The sequence below is a fragment of the Chaetura pelagica genome, unplaced genomic scaffold (genome assembly GCF_000747805.2).
Source record: "Chaetura pelagica isolate M959 unplaced genomic scaffold, ChaPel_1.0 scaffold211, whole genome shotgun sequence".
In the NCBI taxonomy this organism is placed as follows: Eukaryota; Metazoa; Chordata; class Aves; order Apodiformes; family Apodidae; genus Chaetura; species Chaetura pelagica.
In genome coordinates, this window is record NW_009952157.1 from 334836 (window position 1) to 355020 (window position 20185).

The 20185-nt window shown below is 39.0% G+C and overlaps 1 protein-coding gene across 1 annotated transcript; it reads left to right on the forward strand.

The window, feature by feature from the left end:
• The first annotated feature begins 284 nt into the window (after nt 1–284).
• On the forward strand, nt 285–15923 carry NDUFA9 (NADH dehydrogenase (ubiquinone) 1 alpha subcomplex, 9, 39kDa). The gene is made up of 11 exons (XM_010007180.1): nt 285–291; nt 2116–2286; nt 3068–3165; nt 3357–3448; nt 6377–6518; nt 7185–7287; nt 7961–8028; nt 8154–8230; nt 10647–10742; nt 13675–13741; nt 15659–15923. Exons 1-11 carry the CDS (start codon nt 285–287, stop codon nt 15827–15829), a joined length of 1092 nt encoding a protein of 363 aa, XP_010005482.1. The 3' UTR covers nt 15830–15923.
• Nucleotides 15924–20185: the final 4262 nt, after the last annotated feature.

Below are 20185 nucleotides of genomic sequence, written 5' to 3' on the forward strand. Positions count from 1 at the left end.
GCACGATGTAGAAGATCCTTTATTGGTTGTGAATCAATGTGAGGATCTCTAGTCTGTTTTCTTTGATCCTCATGAAATCTCAACTGTTTTTTTAGAAATAGTAGTGGTGATTTGGGCGTGTAGCTGTGCATTGTGGCAGATCTTGTACAGTGATGGAACAAAAAAAGTTGTACACTACTAAAAACCTTACAGTGTGAGACAGGTGACACCAGCTGTATGCACAAAGGTGGGAGAATACAAAAGAGTAGTTGGGTGCTATTTCTTAGTATGACAATTATAGCATCATGAAGAGTATGTTGCCAATATTTTTTTTCAGAAATAACAGCAAAAAAGCCACAAAGTAGGTGAATGATGTGTGTAGATTATTCACTATTAACTTTATTGTTATTCTTACACGGGTTGATCAGTGTAATATTTTTTCAAAAGGCCTTCACAGTGGATTGAGATCTTGTTGCTTTTAGGTTTTATTCCTATCTGAAAATAACAGAGATAGTGTTTTTTTCTGTAAATACTAATGCTATGTTTTGGTTTCTTTTTTTTTAACAAACCTTTACAAAGGGAAGTATATGATAGCAAAGCACCGAGGAGTGTGGGTCATCATGCTTTCTCTTACACCATCTCAGCATGCTATGTAGCTTTTTTATATGCCTGAAAGAATCCTGCTGGTTATAAAGAGTCCAGTCACTTTTCTGTGAGTCTGCTTTTCTTAAAAAATAAGTTACATAAAGCCTCCTGGTTATTAAAACACTACAGAAATGAAGGTAAGAAGATCTGCCCAGGGAGGTGGTGGAGGCACCATCCCTGGAGGTGTTCAAGAAACGGGTAGATGTGGTGTTTCAGGAGATGGTTTAGTGGTTAGGGATTTTAGGGCAGACAGTTGGGGTTGATGATCTTGACGGTCTTTTCCAACCTTGATTCTATGATTTTGTGATCATCAGACTTGGTCCCTTGGTGTTATCCTTTATACTTGCAGTTGTACTGCCATTCCCAGACAATCCCTGCACAAATACAGGTTGGATGGAGAACGGATTGAAAGTAGTCCAGAGGCGAAGGGCTTAGGGGTAATAGTGGATGAGAAGCTCAACATGAGCAGACACTGTGCCTTTGCAACCCAGAAAGCCAACCGTGTCCTGGGCCGCATCAAAAGAAGCGTGGCCAGCAGGGCGAGGGAGGTGATTCTGCCCCTTTACTCGGCTCTCGTGAGACTCCACCTGTGGAGTGGGATCCTGTGTCTGGTTCTGGAACCCCCCCAACATAAGAAGGACATGGAGCTCTTGGAGAAAGTCCAGAGGAGGACCACAAAAGGATCAGAGGTCTGGAGCACCTCTCCTATGAAGACAGGCTAAGACAGTTGGGGTTTTTCAGGCTGGAGAAGAAAAGCTTCTGGGTAGACCTCATCGAAGCCTTTCAGTATCTGCAGGGGCCTACAGGAAAGCTGGGGAGGGACTTTTTACAAGGGGGTGTAGCAAGAGGGCAAGGGATAGTGGATTAGAATTGGAAGAGGGGAGATTTAGGTTAGACAGGAAGAAAGTTAGGAAGAAATCTTTAGTGGGAGGGTGGTGAGACACCGGAATAGGCTGCCCAGGGAAGTTGTGGGTGTCCCCATCCCTGGAAGTGTTCAAGACCAGGCTGTATGGAGCTTTGAGCAATCTGGCTTAAGTGGGAAGTGCCCCTGCCCAGGCAGCGGGGTTGGATCTAGATAATCTCTAAGGTCCCTTCCGACCCAAACCTTTTTGTGATTCTTTGTTTCTGTGATGTGGGGGTACTTGGATGGGAACTTCCTATAACAAGTACTCTTTATTTGCTTAACCTTGGTGCTTCACCTTGTATGGTCAAGTACTAATGCTAGCCTGCTAAGCTTTACTTGCTGTTTAGGGACTAATACCATTAGTTTGCTCCCTTTGTGTCTAAGTTTGGTCTTTGACTTCTGTCAAAAGCTCCTTCAATCCTCTGCCCTATCCAAATGTCACTGAAATAGTCTGTCAGGAGTCTCCACATGGGAAATTTTACTGGGAGAGATTAGAAAAAAATGGATCTACACTGAGAAAAATAACATGACCTATGATTTGACACTGCTGTCTCATAGCTTGTATCACATCCTGCTTTGTGTTGTAGGTCCTGGCATTTCTGTGTTAGCTGCAGCCCCATCTGCGTTGCAGCAGCACCGCCAAGTTCATCATGCTGTGATCCCTCATGGAAGGAGTGGACGGTCCTCTGTTAGTGGCATTGTGGCTACTGTCTTTGGGGCTACAGGATTCCTAGGAAGATATGTTGTCAACCGTTTAGGTAATGTTCCCTAGGAGTACTAATTAAAAAAAATAAAGGTTTATTGGGAATTTTTTTTTTTTTCTGCAGGTTGCAGGATAATCTAGAAATCTCTGGCATTTTGGATTGTAAAAGTATTTTATGAGATGCTTTAGTAGTGTTCAGTCTGCTAAAGTGCCAGGAAGTGACAGTTAGTGAAAACTGTTTTAATCTAGGAAATTTAAAAGCTTTCAAACATGGTTAGATTATAATAATATAAGTAATTCTCCTTCAAGTATTGTTTTTCCAGTGCAGGTCTTAGGAGAGGTACAGCATGGATTTGTTTCTTCTGGTTTTGGCATTATTAGGACATTTTACTAAAATATTTGAAAGAAATTTTAATTCTTTAAAAACTGCCCTTTTGACTTAGAGTTTTAGAAAATAGTTTGAATTTTTAATTTCTTCTCCTTTCCATATGACTTAAAAAAATGCAAATATCCTTAGATGTTATTAATTTATAAGTATTGTATTATGTTTATAGCATACAGTGAATTTTTTTTTGGATGTTGTTTGTTAACAAGCTTTCATACTTTGTCTTACAAGCCCAAACATTCAAGTGTGTCTCTGTGTAAGAATTCCAATTATGTAGGTTTAAAAACTTACTTCTGTGCTACCTTTAGCTTTGCAGACAACTATTCGAGATACTATGTGTCGTTGTTGGGCTTTAACACCAGGGAAGGAAGGAAGTTCAGGTGGTTCAGAAGTTCTTCTTAAAGTTATGTAGTAGGTTGAGAAAAAGGAAACCTTGTCTTTGAACTCTCAGGTCGCATTGGATCTCAAGTAATCATACCCTACCGCTGTGATCAGTATGACCTCATGTATCTGCGGCCGATGGGTGACCTGGGGCAGCTTCTCTTCATGGTAAGTCTTTTGCTTTGGCTTTAGATCAAATACAGTACCATTGCTATCTAAGGAAATCTGTTAATCATTCTGAAAGTCAGAACTTCAGCTATTGTTTAGCCTCTAAATGGAAATTGTGTGAAAGAGCTTTCTTTGATTGTGCCTGTTTACACATTATCTCATATTTTTCCCAATTAATGCTCTGGTTACAGGAGTGGGACTGTAAGGACAAAGACTCTATCCGAAGAGCCGTCGAGCACAGCAATGTGGTCATTAATCTGGTTGGAAAGGAGTGGGAAACAAGGTAATTTTCCTTTCTTTTCTTTGGTATATAGATAGATTTGTGCCAGGTGTTGGACATTGTAACCATATTTTACACCATGTGTACAGTACACAGTGAAGCTGACATTCTTTTTGGTTCTCATTAAAAGGCAGAACTGAAATTTTGCATATAAAATTTCTTCTGTTTCTTTAAACATTTAACTAGATGCCTGCATATGATCTCTTGAAAAAATGCATTATTTCAGTTTCTATATTTCTATCATAGTTACATGTACATTATATCTAGTGTACAGCTTTTTTTCTCTCAGAGGGTTCAATGTGCTACTTTCATATGCCTTACAGATGTTTCATGGGTGTCTTCCTAAAGCTGACAGAGGCTCACCAGTTTCTATGAGCTCTTATTTACATTACTACAGAAGTGGGCCTTCATCCTACTGGAATAAGCTATCATCAAGCTTTTCCTGTTCTCTGGTAAATCTTAATAAACAGGAATAGCTAATGGAGAGTTCCTAAGCTTATGATTTAATAACATAATTCTGTGATAGAATTTTGGCACAGACAGTATTAGCTCCATACACATGTTCTGAAATAATTTTAAAAAGGTCTGTTTTGAAATTCTTTTTAAAAAAATGCCATATTTATTTTGGGTTAAAAATGCCTGTTATACCCTCATTTTTTATTTTTGTTTTTGCATGTGTGCAGTTATGTCCATTTTATTTAAAGCCTTGTGCAGAACTGCCATACAAAAATTGATTAGTTGTGACATGTGCCTTTATACAGGGCATAATTTTGCTATCATAGTAGGCAGAAACAAATGTAGATAACGGTTTAATTTATGTTTACTAGCCTAATGCCTTTGTTGCTCTTTTTGTGAATTTGGTGTTCAAATTACAGAATTTAGTCACACTACCAATTCAATTCTATTAATACAGTCTCAAATTTTACAATTATTTTTCTTAGAATAGATGCTTGCCAACAGACATACTATTTCAACTGTTTCTTGTCTAGTCACGTATCATGCATAACTTCTGGGGGACACCTTGGTTTTGCATTCAAATTCGAAGAGGTGCTTCCTGATAGTCATTTAGCTTCTTATTCGAGTTGGTGTCTGTAACATAGTTTATTTGAGGGAAAAGCCCACCAAACCTAAAATAACTTTGGTCTTGTGCATCTGACAAGGTTTTTGGTTCTTTATACTTCTCCTTCAGACTTTGGGATATAGGTAGAAATGTACAAACTGACCTGTCAGGGTTGTTTTGTGCTGTTAGTAAATTACAAGTGTAAGAATTCAAGTGGTTATTGATGTCAAAACTGAAAAAAATTCATTGTAATGTGGGAATGAGGGAAGAAAAGAAGGACTGTACAGTTGGCCCAAAGAGAATATAATCTCTCTATATTTTTTTTAATGTATTTCTTGTGTACTTCACCTTTAAACTTTCTGGAGTTGTCTAGAAGGTATGATTCATATACGGGAGGGTTTCTTTGTTGTCACACTTTTTAAAAATAAAAATAACACCAAGTGTAATTCTAGTTTAAAAGAAAATCCCAAACCTTGCTTCTTGGTCAGTTTTAACAGATTAAAAAGCAGAGGAGTTGAAGTGTTAACTTTTTAGTGTAACTGGAGTGTTTTAAGAGTCTTAAACACTTTTGAACTATCCAAAACTTAGCACTGTATATGACACAAATGTTCTTGTGTATATTATACATGTTGGTATCAGTGGTGGTGCTGGAACCCTGAGATAAAATTCTATGGTCTGTAAAACACCAGGTCCAACTAAGAATTGTAATAATCTCGAAGTCTATGAAAAACTTAAGCAGGGGAAAAATAAAAAGTAAGATGAGAAGTAAAGATCGGTAAAAAAAAAAAAAGTCTGCCACTAATTGCATCCCTCTTTGCCTAGTTTTAGCATACAGTCTCATCTGTGTATACTGTGTTGTTTCAAAACTCCATAGTTACAGGAGGGATGTTGTTCATTCTTGTGTGTTTCTAACATCTATTTTTGTGAGTAGAACAGGAGTGATGGTTCCCAGGATCAGATTAGTTGTTGAAGGGTCAAAAATAACTTTTTTATTTTTAAGGTTTTCTTCAGACTCCAGTGGGATCCAAAGAGCTGTGGGAGTAGATAAGGACAGAGAGGCATTTGAACAAGATGTTTTTTACCCAAAGCAAATGGAAAAGATGGAGAAGGGTGCTTACAAGGACAATATAAAAACATGGGGAAGCCAGTTATTTTTCTTGCAGTCTTGAGGATAGTTGGGATTTTGGTATTGTTGCCAGCCTATAGTGTCAGTTCTGCTTGGAGATAGAAGTTCTGTATTATTCTTGATCAGATACCAAATTGGCTTATAGCTGAACCCCCTAATTTAGGCCCCTTAAGTGCCATGAAGTGAGTGGAGTTGTTCTTTTTGTATGCTTCTCCTAAAGTCCCTGCTGCTATGCAATGGTTCTAACTGCTCTGTCTATGTACAATTTTCTGTTTCCTTAAGCACCTGTTCTTTAGCCTGTTTTTATCCACCTCCGCAATGCCTAGCATCTGCCCTAATGTAGGCTGTTCAGAATTATTGACCTCCTTTGTATTATAGTTAAATAAAATCAAGCCAAATTTTGGACAGATATTGTAAAAAGACAGCTTTGCTCAGTTTTCAAAATGCAGCACTTAAAAAAAAAAAAAAAAAAAAAGAATAAGTCTTTGTTTTCTGTTTGTCATAGGCAAGTGGGCAAGAGGATTTTTCATACTGATATGATGATATGGTGAGAAACCAGTACTCGAGATGTAGTTGCATTTCACTTGCCTCTTGTTTTTATTATATAAAGAGTCTCTCACAAAAGGAAATATTGTTTCTAGCAAAAAGCATGTATTCAAGTAATAAGTAACGGTTGCTATTTGGTTGATAGGCAGCCAGTGTTAATTGCTCTTAAAGTAAAATTTGGTTTTTTGCCTTGTTTTAGAAACTTCAAATTTGAAGATGAATTTGTAAATATTCCTAGAACTATTGCGCAGATCACTAGGGAAGCTGGTGTGGAAACACTCATTCACATCTCTCACCTGAATGCTAGCATGAAGAGTCCTTCTAAATACCTCAGGAATAAAGTAAGTCTGGAATCCTTTTGAGTATATTTTCTGAGAGCCTACTTTTTATTTTTTGTAGGTTTTTTTTGGTTGTTATTGTTTTCTTTTGGGTCTGTTTGAAGGAAATCAGTGCATGAATTTACTATGCAATGTTTTCTGCAGCTGAGGAACTTTTGAGTTACTGTAGTTATTTGAGCTAGAAATAATCCTTAGTACTTCATGTGCTTTGAAGGGGAATAGATCTTTTATTCGTTAAAGATTTATTTCTTCCTTGAGTATCCTTCTGCCTAAAATCACTGTCATTAAGAAGGAGGAACTAGTTTAATGGTGTGGGGCCTAGTATCAGGCCTAACATCTAAGCCTAGATTGACCTAGCAAAGAAGAAGGTGGTACCAAAATGAGTTCTGCAAAGACAGATAAGTATCACTGTTACAGGTGCTTGGAGTGGGATTGTTACCTGCTCATATACCAAAAAGTAAAATCTCTGTTATCCTATTATTTTTTCCTTATTTGTATTACTGATTTTCTCTTTTTAATACAACTGTTGTCCTAATTTCAGCTATTTTTGTTTCTTTGAGCTCAGTGTGCTGTCTTTTCTTCAGTATACATTTTATTAAAAAAACAAGATTAAAATTTGGTAGCTCTCAATGTGTAACAATTATTTTGTTCATTGTGATTGAATGATAGGCTGTTGGAGAGAAAGCAGTGAGGGAAGAATTCCCAGATGCTATCATTTTGAAGCCCTCTGAGATGTTTGGGAGAGAGGACCGATTTCTCAATCATTATGCGAGTATGTACTCATGAAATAATAAAACCACATACGATATGTATACCTCTCTGTAGAGAACAGAGGGAAAATGTGATTTACTTTTGAAAAGCAAAGAGCTATGCTTTAAACAGAAGTTTATTACGTTTTGTCAGCTCAAGATATGTAATGGGAAATGAGAAGTTTTCATCACATGACTGAATTATTTCTGAATCTAGTTAGACTTTGCTGTTTGTTTTTGAGAGGGGAATGTGTATTATTGGTTTTTCATTTAGATTGTTCTGAGCTAAGATCTGGTCTTCTTAACCTTCAAAGTAGTTTACCCTGAAAGTAATTTTTCAAGTTGGTAGTGCTCAAATGTAAAAGTAGACCTGAATTGTTCTGGGCTTATAAGCAGCAGTAATGACTCTGATGTATCACCAACAAAAATGTTTCTGTCTTGCAAAGCTGAGATATCTCTGAACCACTCTAAGTAAACTGTACAGTCTTCCCATCCTTGTTAGTAAGAAAAATAAATGTTTACTGAAAGCTGTGCTGCTGGAATTGAACAGTAATTCTTCCCAATTTTATCTTTTTTTATGTAAAGTTAAGTCAGTTTTAGACAAGATCCACACGTGGTGCAAAATGTATTGGTTATTTGCTTACTGAAAGGATTAATAGATTGTATTCTCAAGTTACATGTGTGTCTTTCTTGCAGACATGCGCTGGTTTGGTGGTGTGCCTCTTATTTCTCTGGGCAAAAAAACAGTGAAGCAACCAGTATATGTAAGTTTTCACTAAAACAATACAATCCCAAATCCTCTGTGTTTTGAGCAAATCACTTCTGAAAGAGGAGTGTGTGCATGTGTTCTTGTTTTCTTTTGGTCATTGTCTGAATTTGTTTCTCACAGGTGGTTGATGTAGCAAAGGCAATTATTAATGCAATTAAGGATCCTGATGCTAAAGGAAAAACATATGCCTTGGCTGGGTAGGTTACTTTTCTGATTCTAATTAACTGCAGTGCTCCTTTTTGGTGTCATTTTTTGGCATGCTGCACAGTACATTTAATTTCCCATCCATGCACACAGTTGGAGCTGCAATAAATTCCACCTCCTTTTTGGGAGGAAAAATGACTCAAGCTGTTCTTGTGAGTACTCTGAAAATCATAGTTTGGGCCTCATTGCATTTAATAAGTGTTCTTGGAAAATACAACATAGATTTGGAAAAAAATCTGCTGAAGCTGTGTGGAAACCACCTAGAATTAGAATGGATAGAGACAGTGGATCCCTTGGAATATTTTGCATATAAAAGCTCCATGGCAGAATAGGTCATTAGCATGGCACGTGTCAAGGTAGTGGGCCCATGTTTTGATACTGGTCTTCATCCAATATAGGTGGTAAAAGGAGCATTAGATTAACTTACAACGGGAAGAGTTACTAATTAGTCAAGATACAAATTAGGCTGAAAAGCTCTCTTCTTTGTTTTGCAAGCATATCTCAGTTTTCTGCCCCTTGTACACTGGATATGTGCATAGTATCTGAATTTTGTAAAAGACTTATCTTTTTCCATGTTTGTTTTGTGATGCTGTTGCAGTGACAGCTCTTTATTTCCATAGTGCAGAGATTGTTGCTGGTTCATCTTTTACTCATGTGGAGTCACTTTCTTCTGTGCTGTAACTGAGCTGTTGAAGATGTTATCCTGGAGCTAGGCTGGGTGCCCTGTATGCTGATGTTCTGGAAAAGGCAGCAAGCAGGCCTTCAGCTTTTTTTTAAATCATGCTGAGGAACTTGTGCTCAAAACCTAGCAAATAAGAGAAAGAAGCTAACAATGTTCTGAAAGGACTACTAGCAGCAACAAATTTTATTCAGTAAGCTGTTTTCAAATCACCAGGATATCATCCCACTAAAAAACAAGCAGAAACAGATACCAGACAGCCATTCAAACCCACTTGTTTATCAAAGAGAATAGATACTTGGGTTTCAGATGGACATAACTAATGCAAAACCACAAAATGTAAAGCTGCTTGCCACAAAAGGAGTGATGCCTGTAGAATGGAGTTTTAACTGTGACAGCTAGCGGTGTCACTGCTGTTTATGTATTATCGAAGATTTAGTATATTTTTTTAATCTTTTTTTTATCTCTTTCCCCAATAGCATTGGTTTTGCTTTATGTACTTGTTAAATCTTGTCTTGAATGCTAATGCTCTCTACAGCATGCAGTCTGCTTGTATTGTGGTTAATGTAATGAGACTTCAATGTGATTCTGTTCTTGGTGAAGTTGTATTCTTAGTGTTTGGGACTTTGAAAAGGAACAAATTGTTTATTTTCATGTTTTTAAGTTTGGTTGTCTTGCACATCCATTCTAACATATCAGAATAAAACTGAAATTAGTTTATGCTACCTTTGGATAGGCATGAGGATTTTAAAGTGTAAGGGCAAAAAAAATTGGTAAAAAACCTGCTAGTAATTAATGAAAACAAAGTGTTTTTCTCAGCTGAGTTGCTGTCTTTTCTCTTGTAAGTTCTATTAACAGAACTATTGTAGAAAGCCACTAGGTTGGTCAGGCAGGATTTGCCCCTGGTAAAGCCATGCTGGCTGTCCTGAATCATGTCCCTGTCCTCCATGTGCCTTAGCATGTCTTCTAGGAAGATGTGTTCCATGATCTTCCCATGCACAGAGATGAAGCCGACAGGTTGGTAGTTCCTGAAGTCTGCCTTTTTACCCTTTTAGAAATGAGTGTAATGTTTCCTTTCTTCCAGTCATCAGAGAATTCACCTGACTGCCACGAGTTTTGAAACATCACGGAGAGTGACTTGGCAACTATATCAGCCAATCCCTTCTTCCTCCACACTGTTTTTGTTCCATTCTTCACCCGGCCTGTATTTGTGCTTGGGATTGTCCTGTCCCAGGTGCAGGACCTTGCACTTGGCCTGGTTGAACTTCATGCAGTTTGCATGAGGCCATGTCTCAAGCCTGTCAGGATCCCTCTCTGAGTTTTATCCCTTCCTTCCAGTGTGTTGACCTCACCACACATGTTCTTAGTTGAGCAAAGGAAGGTAAATTGATTTCCTTGCAGCAATTTGCTACCAAAGATGTGATGTCTTGTTAATAAACCTTTCTTAAGTTTTATAATTTTCTTTCTGGCTTCCTTCTATGACAAACTACCAAGTGGACTTGTCCAAATTCAGTCCTGTCCCAGTGCTGAAAATCTTGCATTTAGGATTTGAGTCAGTAGTTACCATATAGAGGAGGTACATTAAAGATGTGCTCTAAAAGTGCACAGAATACACTTTATACCGTTTGACAGTGGTGGGTTGGGTTGGAGGGCTTTAAAATGTTTGTCTCTAGCTGCAAATATTTAAGTATACCCAACTTACTTTTAATGCTTGTTGCTTTTTCTTTCAGACCTAAAAGATACCTCCTTTACGATATGGTAGAATACATCTATGCAGTTTGCTTCCGAGCCTTTGTTCCCTATCCGCTTCCTCGCCCTCTCTACCAGTAAGTGGCACCCTTCCTTCCCTGAGAACTTGGCATCTACCAGGCAACACAGAAGCATAAATAACTCTTGCATTGGTTATTTGTTTTTGCCAGTTCTTGCTTAACAGGGTAGGAGTGTAGAAGCTGGCTTTCCCTAGATACTTGTTTGCTAGCTTGAGTCTTCTGCTTAGGCACAGGCCTCCAAGTGTATGAAAAGTGTATTTGTAATAAACTTAACATAATAACAAACATGATTGACAACATTGACTACAGAGGAAGTTAGGACTGAGGAAGACTTCACCTTGATTGAAGAAGATTGGGTTAAAGATCAGTTAAGGAAACAGCACATCTACAAATCCATGGGCCCTGATGGGATGCACCCACATATGCTGAGGGAGCTGGCAGAAGTCATTGCTAGACTGCTCTCCATCATCTTTAAAAAGTCCTGGAAAATGGGAGTGGTGCCTGAGGACTGGAGGAAAGCTAACATCACTCCAGTCTTCAAGAAGGGCAAGAAATAGGACCCAGGTAACTACAGATTGGTCACCTCACCTCCATCCCTGGAGAGATGATGGAGCAGCTCATTCTCGGGGTCATCTCTAAGCACATGGAAGAAAAGAAGGTTATCAGGAGTAGCCAGCATGGATTCACCATGGGGAAGTCATGTCTGACTAATCTGATGGCATTCTATGATGGTGTGGCAGAATGGATAGATGCAGGGAGAACAGTGGATGTTGTCTTCCTTGACTTTAGCAAAGCTTTTGACACTGTCTCCCATAACATCCTTGTGGATAAGCTCAGGAAGTGAGTTAGAAGTGCAGACAGTGAGATGGATCAAGAACTGGCAGAACAACAGAGGCCGGAGGGTTGTGATCAATGGTGCAGAATCCAGTTGGAGACCTGTGACTAGTGGTGTTCCCCAGTGGTCGGTACTGGGCCCAGTCTTATTCAATATCTTCATCAGTGACCTAGATGAGAGGATGGAGTGTGTCCTCAGCAAGTTTGCTGATGACACGAAGCTGGGAGGATTGGCTGATACACCTGAAGGCTGTGCAGCCATTCAGTGAGATCTAGACAGACTGGAGAGCTGGGCAAAGATGAACCTAATGAGGTTCAACAAGAATAAGTGTAGAGTCCTGCACCTGGGGAGAAAAAACTACATACAGATTAGGGGTTGACCTGTTAGAAAGCAGCCCCATGGAGAAGGACCTTGAGGTCCTGGTGGGCAACAAGTTATCCATGGGGCAGCAATGTGTCCTTGTGGCCAAGAGAGCAAATGCTATCCTGGGATGTATTAGGAACCATGTGGCCAGCAGGTCTAGGGAGGTTCTCCTCCCCCTCTACTCTGCCCCAGTAAGACCACATCTGAAGTATTGTGTTCAGTTCTGGGCTCCCCAGTTCAAGAGGGACAAGGATATACTGGAAAGAGTATGGTGGAGAGCTATGAGGATGACTAAGGGACTGAAACATCTGTCACATGAGGAAAGTCTAAGACACCTGGGGCTGTTTAGTCTTGAGTAGAGAAGACTGAGAGGGGACCTTATTGATATCTGTAAATACCTGAAGGGTGGATGTGAAACATGGGCCAGTCTCTTTTCAGTGGTGCCCTGTGATAGGATGAGGGGAAATGACATCAAGCGGCAGCACAGGAAGTTCCACCTCAACATGAGGAAAATCTTCTTTACTGTGAGGGTGATGGAGCACTGGAACAGGCTGCCCAGAGAGGTTATGGAGTCTCCTTCTCTGGAGACTTTCAAGTGCCATCTGGACACGTTCCTGTGTGATCTGCCCTAGGTGTTCCTGCTGCAGCAGAGGGGTTGGACTCCATGATCTTCAGAGGTCCCTTCCAAACCCTATGATTCTACTATGATAACAATGAAGATCTAGACTAATTGAATTACTTTGCTGAGTCAAGAAGTAGCAAAAGATCCTAAGCGGAGAGAATCAGTGGCAAACTAAACAAACTTGTAATAGCACTACAGAGAAAATTTTTGTGTATGACTGTAGGCCTTGAAAGATTTTTCTACAGCAGCTTAAAGTATTGGTATTGAATAATACTAGAACAACATCTTGGACTGCTGCACCCGTTTCCAAACTGGCTGTCCAGGCATCAGGTTAAGACAGCTCAACTGACATACTTTGTTAAAAAGTAATTGTGTGAGTGCTGATTAGTTTTATTCATGTTTGCTGTATCCATGTTATGCTTTTTTCTTTATGGGCTAAACTAAGTGGCATTTCATATTTTTTATAAGAGTGCATCTGAAAGATGGGTAAGCATAGTTCTGTTTATGTGCAGTAACCTTGTCTGCCAGGTGAGTCCTTCAGTAAGAGATTGTACCATGAATACCATTGGTCCTGAGACACTGAGCAATAGCTGTAGTGTTATTTTCTTCTCTGTCCAATTTTCTTTCCAAGGAAATTTCATTTCTGAAAACTGCAGATACACTAATTGTTATCCTTTTTATAGATGCAGGTTGCTCCAGATTCCAACATCTTGTTTGTATGGCTGTTAAATCATTTAGTTGTCAGCAAGCATGTTTTCTTGTGGAGGCATTGAATCAAACTTTATGACTAATTGGATTACTGCCTCCACTGCTAGGGAGCAGAGTTTAGAGGAAAGGCATGGGCAAGACTGACCCATCTGGTGTGTGGGGAAATTGGATGGGAAGACTTAAATTCCCGAGCCAGTGACCACTCACTTTTATTTCTAGATGTCTGCTCTTCCTTTCCCTTCCAAAGTAAAAGAATAGACAACCAAATAATTCAGTGGCAAACGGTTAAAGTTATCAGAAATGCAGCTAAGAACTTGCTGGCTGGGATGTTCACTGCTTAATGAATTCATAGCTTTCAAGAATAGCTACAAGCTCTTGCTCACTGTCTACTAAGTGTGAAATATTTTTACCAGTTCTCATTTTCTTCTGTGCATCTTTTGCAATACTCTTTCTGATTACAGTTTAGCTGCAAGGTTCTTTGAGATTAATCCATTTGAGCCGTGGTTAACACGAGACAAAGTGGACCGGGTAAGTGTAGGACAACTCTCAAATTCTTCTTGGAAAATGTTTTATTGTGTACTTGCAACTTCTACTGGGAAATTAACATTCAAGGAGTGCTAAAATATGTTTACCTCTTGATCTTAGAAAGACTTAGTAAGAGAGAGGGGCTAAGAAACTGTTTTTAAAAGGTATTACTGTGGTGTAGTCTTTCCACTAGCTTTGGTGGAGGAAGAATAGTTAACTTTTCTCTAAATGTGATTGATTGAAACAATTAGTGAGAGGGTTATATAGCAAGAAGTAACATGATGGGGGCAGGGAAAGGGCCCAGCCTTCTTTGGTATTAAAAAGCGGTCAAGGCTGCAGCTCTCGCTGTGCCTGTGCCCTTCTCCTCCACAATGCCTGCTACTGAAAATAGCAAAGCCAAAGAAGAAACTGGATGTACAATGTGCAGCTAAGATATGTCAGGGGTGCTCCCCACTTCTAGGCAATTAGTGAGTTTGTGTACCTCTATATGCATTAAAATCACTTACACCATCCAGATAATGGTGTTTTTTTACGATTCAGGTTCTGGATACAGACCAAATTCTTGCTTAATATTAGAGTACATTACTTGTGAACGTGTTGCAACTTCATGTTTGTTCCTAACTTCTTAGGGTGTCTGAGTGGAGGTGGAGAAATAACTTACAAAAAAACCCAACTGCAAGTGAGGAAGAAGTAGGATTTAGCAAGTATTGGTGTCAAAACTGTTGGCATATGTGTATGTTAGCAAAGATAGTCAGAATACATTCTGGCAGTCTTAAAGCTTGCTGCTTGCCTGAAATATCAGGTACTCTCCCAACTATATTGCAGAGGTGGAATGTAATGCCTTTCGTTATGATACTGTATCAATAGCTTATTATGACCTGATTGCCCCCAAATTAATTTGAGATAGGGTGCTACCCTATCAGGGTAGTCAGGGAGAACTGAGTCCTGTACTTAAAGCTGTTTACTGGATAGCTGTAGACAATTAATTTCTATGGTTACATTTCTCCATCTATGAAATACCAGTTTCCTATTCTGTTTGGAAATAAGTGTCTAAAACTGTGGTCATCCTGTGTAATAAAGAAGGGAAGCTTATTAATGGTCTAGGATAAAGTTTTCTTACCCCTTCCCCCCAAACCATTGACTCATCCCCAATAGTAGAGTGCGTTCACATTGTAGTTCTATTGACTGTATTGACCATGGATGTAAATAAAACGCTCCTGAAAACCTGACTCCTAGCTGCCTTTGTAGTTTATAGAATGACATTTTACAAAATAAACCTGCATCAAATCAGTAACTAACTACTGCAATTCAGCTATAGCGTGGGTAGTGTGAGAGGGGAGTTTCTTCATCTCACTTCTGTGTCTCATTGTTCCTTTTTTCAAGGTTTTCATTCTCAGGTAATCTACACAAAATTAGATGTGGTTGACTTAAAAGAGAAATCACCATTTTCTAACATGCAGAACTTATGTATCTCCTATTGAACTGCCATAGTTCTGTAGGGCCACATTGAATTTCCTCCCAAGGAAAAATACTGTACTAAAATCAGTCAAGGAACTGGGACTTACACACAGCCGGTTGAGTGCACATTGGTGCTTGAATAGGTTTTCAGATCTAGTACAAGGTGCAATCATGTATAGTATTGCAGGGTTTTTTCTTGGGGGAAAGTGTCTTAGCAACATCAGCCTTGAAATTGTAGTAGAATCTCCCAAGAGCTGCCATTTGTAGAAAATTTATTTGGGACACACTGTGATGCTTCTAGTACTCTGGATTTATGCTTTTTATCTGCAATTTGAAAAAAACCTGTAAAATAAGGTGTAAGTATATAATATTTCTTTATACTATGTGAATGATCGCATTTGGTGTGATACTGTTCATTCTATCAAGTGAATTACCTTTCTTTTCCCCCCCTTGTTTTTAAAGTTTCACACAACAGACATGACATTTCCTGACCTTCCTGGTTTTGAAGACCTGGGTATTCAGCCAGCATCTCTAGAACAAAAAGCAATTGAAGTTCTGCGTCGTCACCGCAGATACCGCTGGTTGGATGCGGAGCTGGAGGAAGCAAAGCCAGCTAAGACATATCCTATGTAACAGCTGATAAGGTGGTTACTTAATGCTTCTCAAACTGCCTTTATATGACCCATTTTGTTTGGAAAACTGTACATACTGAGTAAAATATACTAATAATGTAAACTATATTTCACCAGTGTTGTCTTTTCATTTATGGAAGACTGTCATTGAAATGCAATTTTTCTCTTTAAAAGGTAATAAAAGTAAGCTACATATTGTTGCTTAGCTGATGAGTATTGAAATATTTTGAAGGCTGGGGCTAGAGGGAATGTGTCTTGACACTAGTCAGTTTATCCCCTGGTTCTCAAAGCATGCCTGTCTTTATTTAGTAAGTGCTGAAGTGATTTGAAGAATGTTGGGGTTCAGGACTATGTTGCATAGAACATGTCCTTTCCGATAGGCATTGCTGGTACTGCCACCTATTCAGATTATGAAGTATCAGCAAAGCCCCGTTTTTAAGTTATTGAGTCTTCTGAACTTTGTTTTCTGCCCTGAGCACAACTGTTACAGAAGACATTAACCAAAATGGCATGAAATGTGTCTAAGGTCAGGGAGCATCAATCAGACATGTAAACAAGGTACTACGAGTCATCTGATCCCTTGTGATGTAATTTCTTCCATTTTTAAATGAGAAAAGTAGTTATTTTTAGATGCTCAAAGCTTTTATGTGCTTTTATGGGACTTAGTCTTTTGGTAAGAGAGACGAGCTTTGCTTCAGGATTCAGTATTTTCGATTGTATTAAGATCAAAGAAAGATCCCTGCCTTAATTTGATCAATAACTGAAGACATTCCTTGAATAAAGGAGTGAGCTGCTAATTCTGGGAGTCAAATCACATTAACTAGGATGAGTTGAGATTGGTGGGGAAACTAACTAGTTTTAAACTGGGGCTGAGAGGGGAAAAATGAGTGACAGAACATTTTATGTTTTCATCTCCAGGCTTCCTACTACTTGACTTTGTTGGATGTGAACTTGGACAAGTTGAACAGATGGGTATCAAAGGTAGAAGTCTAATGGAGGAGAAATCCAAAGTGGAAAATGGGATGGAATAGGAGATAAAAAAGGAGAGTAGAAAAGAGAGAATAGAAGGATTGAAAAGAACAAAGAGGTTAAGGTTAGAGAAGGCACAGAAGTTTCTTTGATTAAATCAAAAGTGATTGCTAGAGCCAAAGATGCAAGATACTGCTGCAAGTTTCACTTGCCATATACTTCTGCTTCTCGCCTTATAGAAACCACAGTGTGGTTTCTCATTATTTATCCTTCCAAAGCCATTTCTTTAGTGCTCTTGAATGTAAAAAAAAAGGTCACTTACCTTGTAATGTAGTGCAGAGTACAAAATTACTATAATTCAGTTTCATCAGTCATTTTTATCCCTACTCATTTATCAGTGAGAAGATCTCCCAAGTAACTGGTGATAGAACAAGAGGGAATGGCCTCAAGCTGTGCCAGGGAAGGTTTAGACTAGACATTAGGAAGAACTTTTTCACTGAAAGAGTTGTTAGATGTTAGAACATGCTGCCCAGGGAGGTGATTGAGTCACCATCCCTGGGATGTGTTTAAAAGTCATACAGATGTGATGCTTGGGAATATGGCTTGGTGCATGGTAGTAGGGTTAATGGTTGGACTCGATGATCTTAAAGGTTTTTTCCAACCTAAGTGATTCTATAATCTTTCTTTGTATTCTAACCCTAGTTTCTCAGCTTGCAATGTTTTTTCAGCTAATTTGCAAAGTACTGAAGGTTCTTTAAACGTGTGGCTGACGTTCAGTGCCTTCGTGCGGGATGTCACTTAAAGCGGTATGTTTTCCACCCTCCCCACAAGAGGTCACTGGTAGAGCAGAAAGTGCCAAGTCTTTAAGAGTATAGGGCCCCTTAATGCTTTGCAGCCGGTTCTCTCCCCAGGCTTTGCCATTTCTTCTCTCTGTTCCTTGCCTGCATGCAGCCAGAGGGTTGTCCAGAATGGATTTTTCAAGTCAGGCCCAAAACTGTACCTCAGCAAGCTTAGGTACAGTGATACAATAATACACGGTGCTGGTACCATCTCACTGAAAGGGAGCCTGCTTTGGTCCTTTCCCACTACATAATCTAATAATCTACTTTATGGCCTACATTCAGCCTATTCTAGAGGGTCTGTCTTGAGAGAAGACCCTTGGCAGCATCTGTTCATGAACCAGATTAAGTATTTGCATTGCTGTGTGAGTGTGTGTGCACACTTAGGAGACAGATGGTTAAAGACCAATAAGGGCTGAAGAGCTGGTGAAGGCAATCATGCATGCAGTTGTGTTAGATATATGTGTGTATGTGTATATAGCTCTATGTGTGTGTGTTCATAACTTGTGTGTGTATACCTGCCCTACCCAACCTTGGACAGTCTGATGGAAAATATATGCATTTTTATGGGACTGAGAAGAAAAAAGTGTCATTAGAACATCACTTGTCACTTTTGGCACTCAGTGACACCTCGGGTCAATGTAGTTAACTTGGTTCATATGCTGCCTTGGGGCACTAGTATATCTTGCATATCTTGCTTGATGTGAAAAGAAGTGAAAAGGAGTAGGAGAATATTGTGAGATTGTTCTAATGGTAATGTCTTTCCCATATAAATTGGAGCACCTCTGTATTTTGAGTTTGTATGTGAAATATTGATAGCTTTTACATTTTCAATATGAAAGGCAGTAGGTATGGAGAAAGGAGGAGATAGCAAAAGTAGAAAATTTAACCCACTTTGTTTTTTGAGATCCCTTTGCAAGTAGGATTGGAGGTTACTTGCATTTTAGGAACAGCTTGGATGGATGGAAATAGTATGTGCATCTAAGGGTGGAGAGAAGGATTTGGATCTTGTATTTCTTCAAAAACTGTATTCTGAGCAGTTAGGACTCTGGTTTGGGCTTACTGCTAATTATGTGCGTATTTATGCTGAAAATATGGTAACACTTAAATTGCACTGTTCATAGTATATTGTTTCAAGTTGGAACAGGACTTGCATAGAACTAACTAAGACTTCTTGTCGGTCTGCTGCTTTATTCCTACCTCTTCAGTTTTCTTTCTTGACCTGTAAAGCCTTAAAACTTTTTTTGAGTTGCTTAGAGGGCACATGGTCAATGATCAGCATAATTGTTCTGTAGTTACCTCTCTGCTGTTTTTCGTTCTTTTGTTTCCCCTGCACTAATCAATACTCAGATACACATTCTATGAAATCAGGATATCAGAGGACTGCTATATTTAAAGTAATTTGAAGTAGTGAGTGATTCATGATAGTGTTACTGCAGCCTCTGTGAGGTGTGGAGGCAGAAGGTGAAGAACATTGTTGAAATGGCAAAGGAAAACCTGGTGGCAGAGCTGAGAATAGAGTGACAGTGTGCTGCTATGGCTTCTTTCTATCCTTTTGATGGCTAGTTGTAGCCTGGGATTCACCCTAAGCACCATCCTATCTTGAAAAAGCTTGCGAAGTTGTTAACATGAAAATTTTTGTAATAAATCAATTTTGGCTTATATATAAAGCAGCAACAATAAGTCATATCTGAACCACTTCCAAGGTTTTGGAGAGTGGTTTAATGTTAATGGGAAAAGCTTGTTTGATTGTGTTTGGGTTTTTTGGGGGGATGGTAAAAACTAGAAAATGGAAATTGCATTTTTCATTGCCACTGAGGAATCCCATCCATAGCCCAGGGGTTTTGTTCTTGGGATTCTGATTTGGAGCAGGGCACAGAGTGCCCAGTTTGCAAAACATGTATGGCAGTGTGTGTGCCTTGGTTTACCCTCTGTATTTCCACAGTCTTGGTTAGAATCAAAGTGGCCAGTAGTCAGAGCTACTGCTTAGCAAATACTTTCGTAGGTCTTCCACTTTTTCTGTAACTTTCTTCATCAACATTTATCCTCTCAGCTGATAAATTTGATAAAAAGTCATTAAATACTTTATTTTGAAGTTTTTTGCTTTGTATATATATATGATAGGATTTTTTTAGTATTTGAACTTTTCTGGTGCAGTACAAGGAAGTATAAATCAATAAAAAATGAAGAAGATGACTTCTGCAGAACAGTTACAAAACCAGGAAAATTAAAAATAAGATTTATTATGGCTCTGTTTCTACTCTGTTGTTCATCTTCCTGTGCCATTACTTTTCCCTCTACGTGGAGGCATAGAAGTAACCCCATGAGAAATCACAGAATGGCTTGGATTGGAAGGGACCTTTAAAGATCATCTAGTCCAATTGATCTGCCATTGGCAGAGACTCCTTCCACTAGACCAGATTGCTCAAATCACCCAGGCCTTGAATGCTTCCAGTGATGGGGTACCCAGAACTTCTCTGAGCAACCTGTTCCAGTGTCTCATCACCCTTCTTCATAGGAGAGCTATTACAGCTCTCTGATTATTTTCG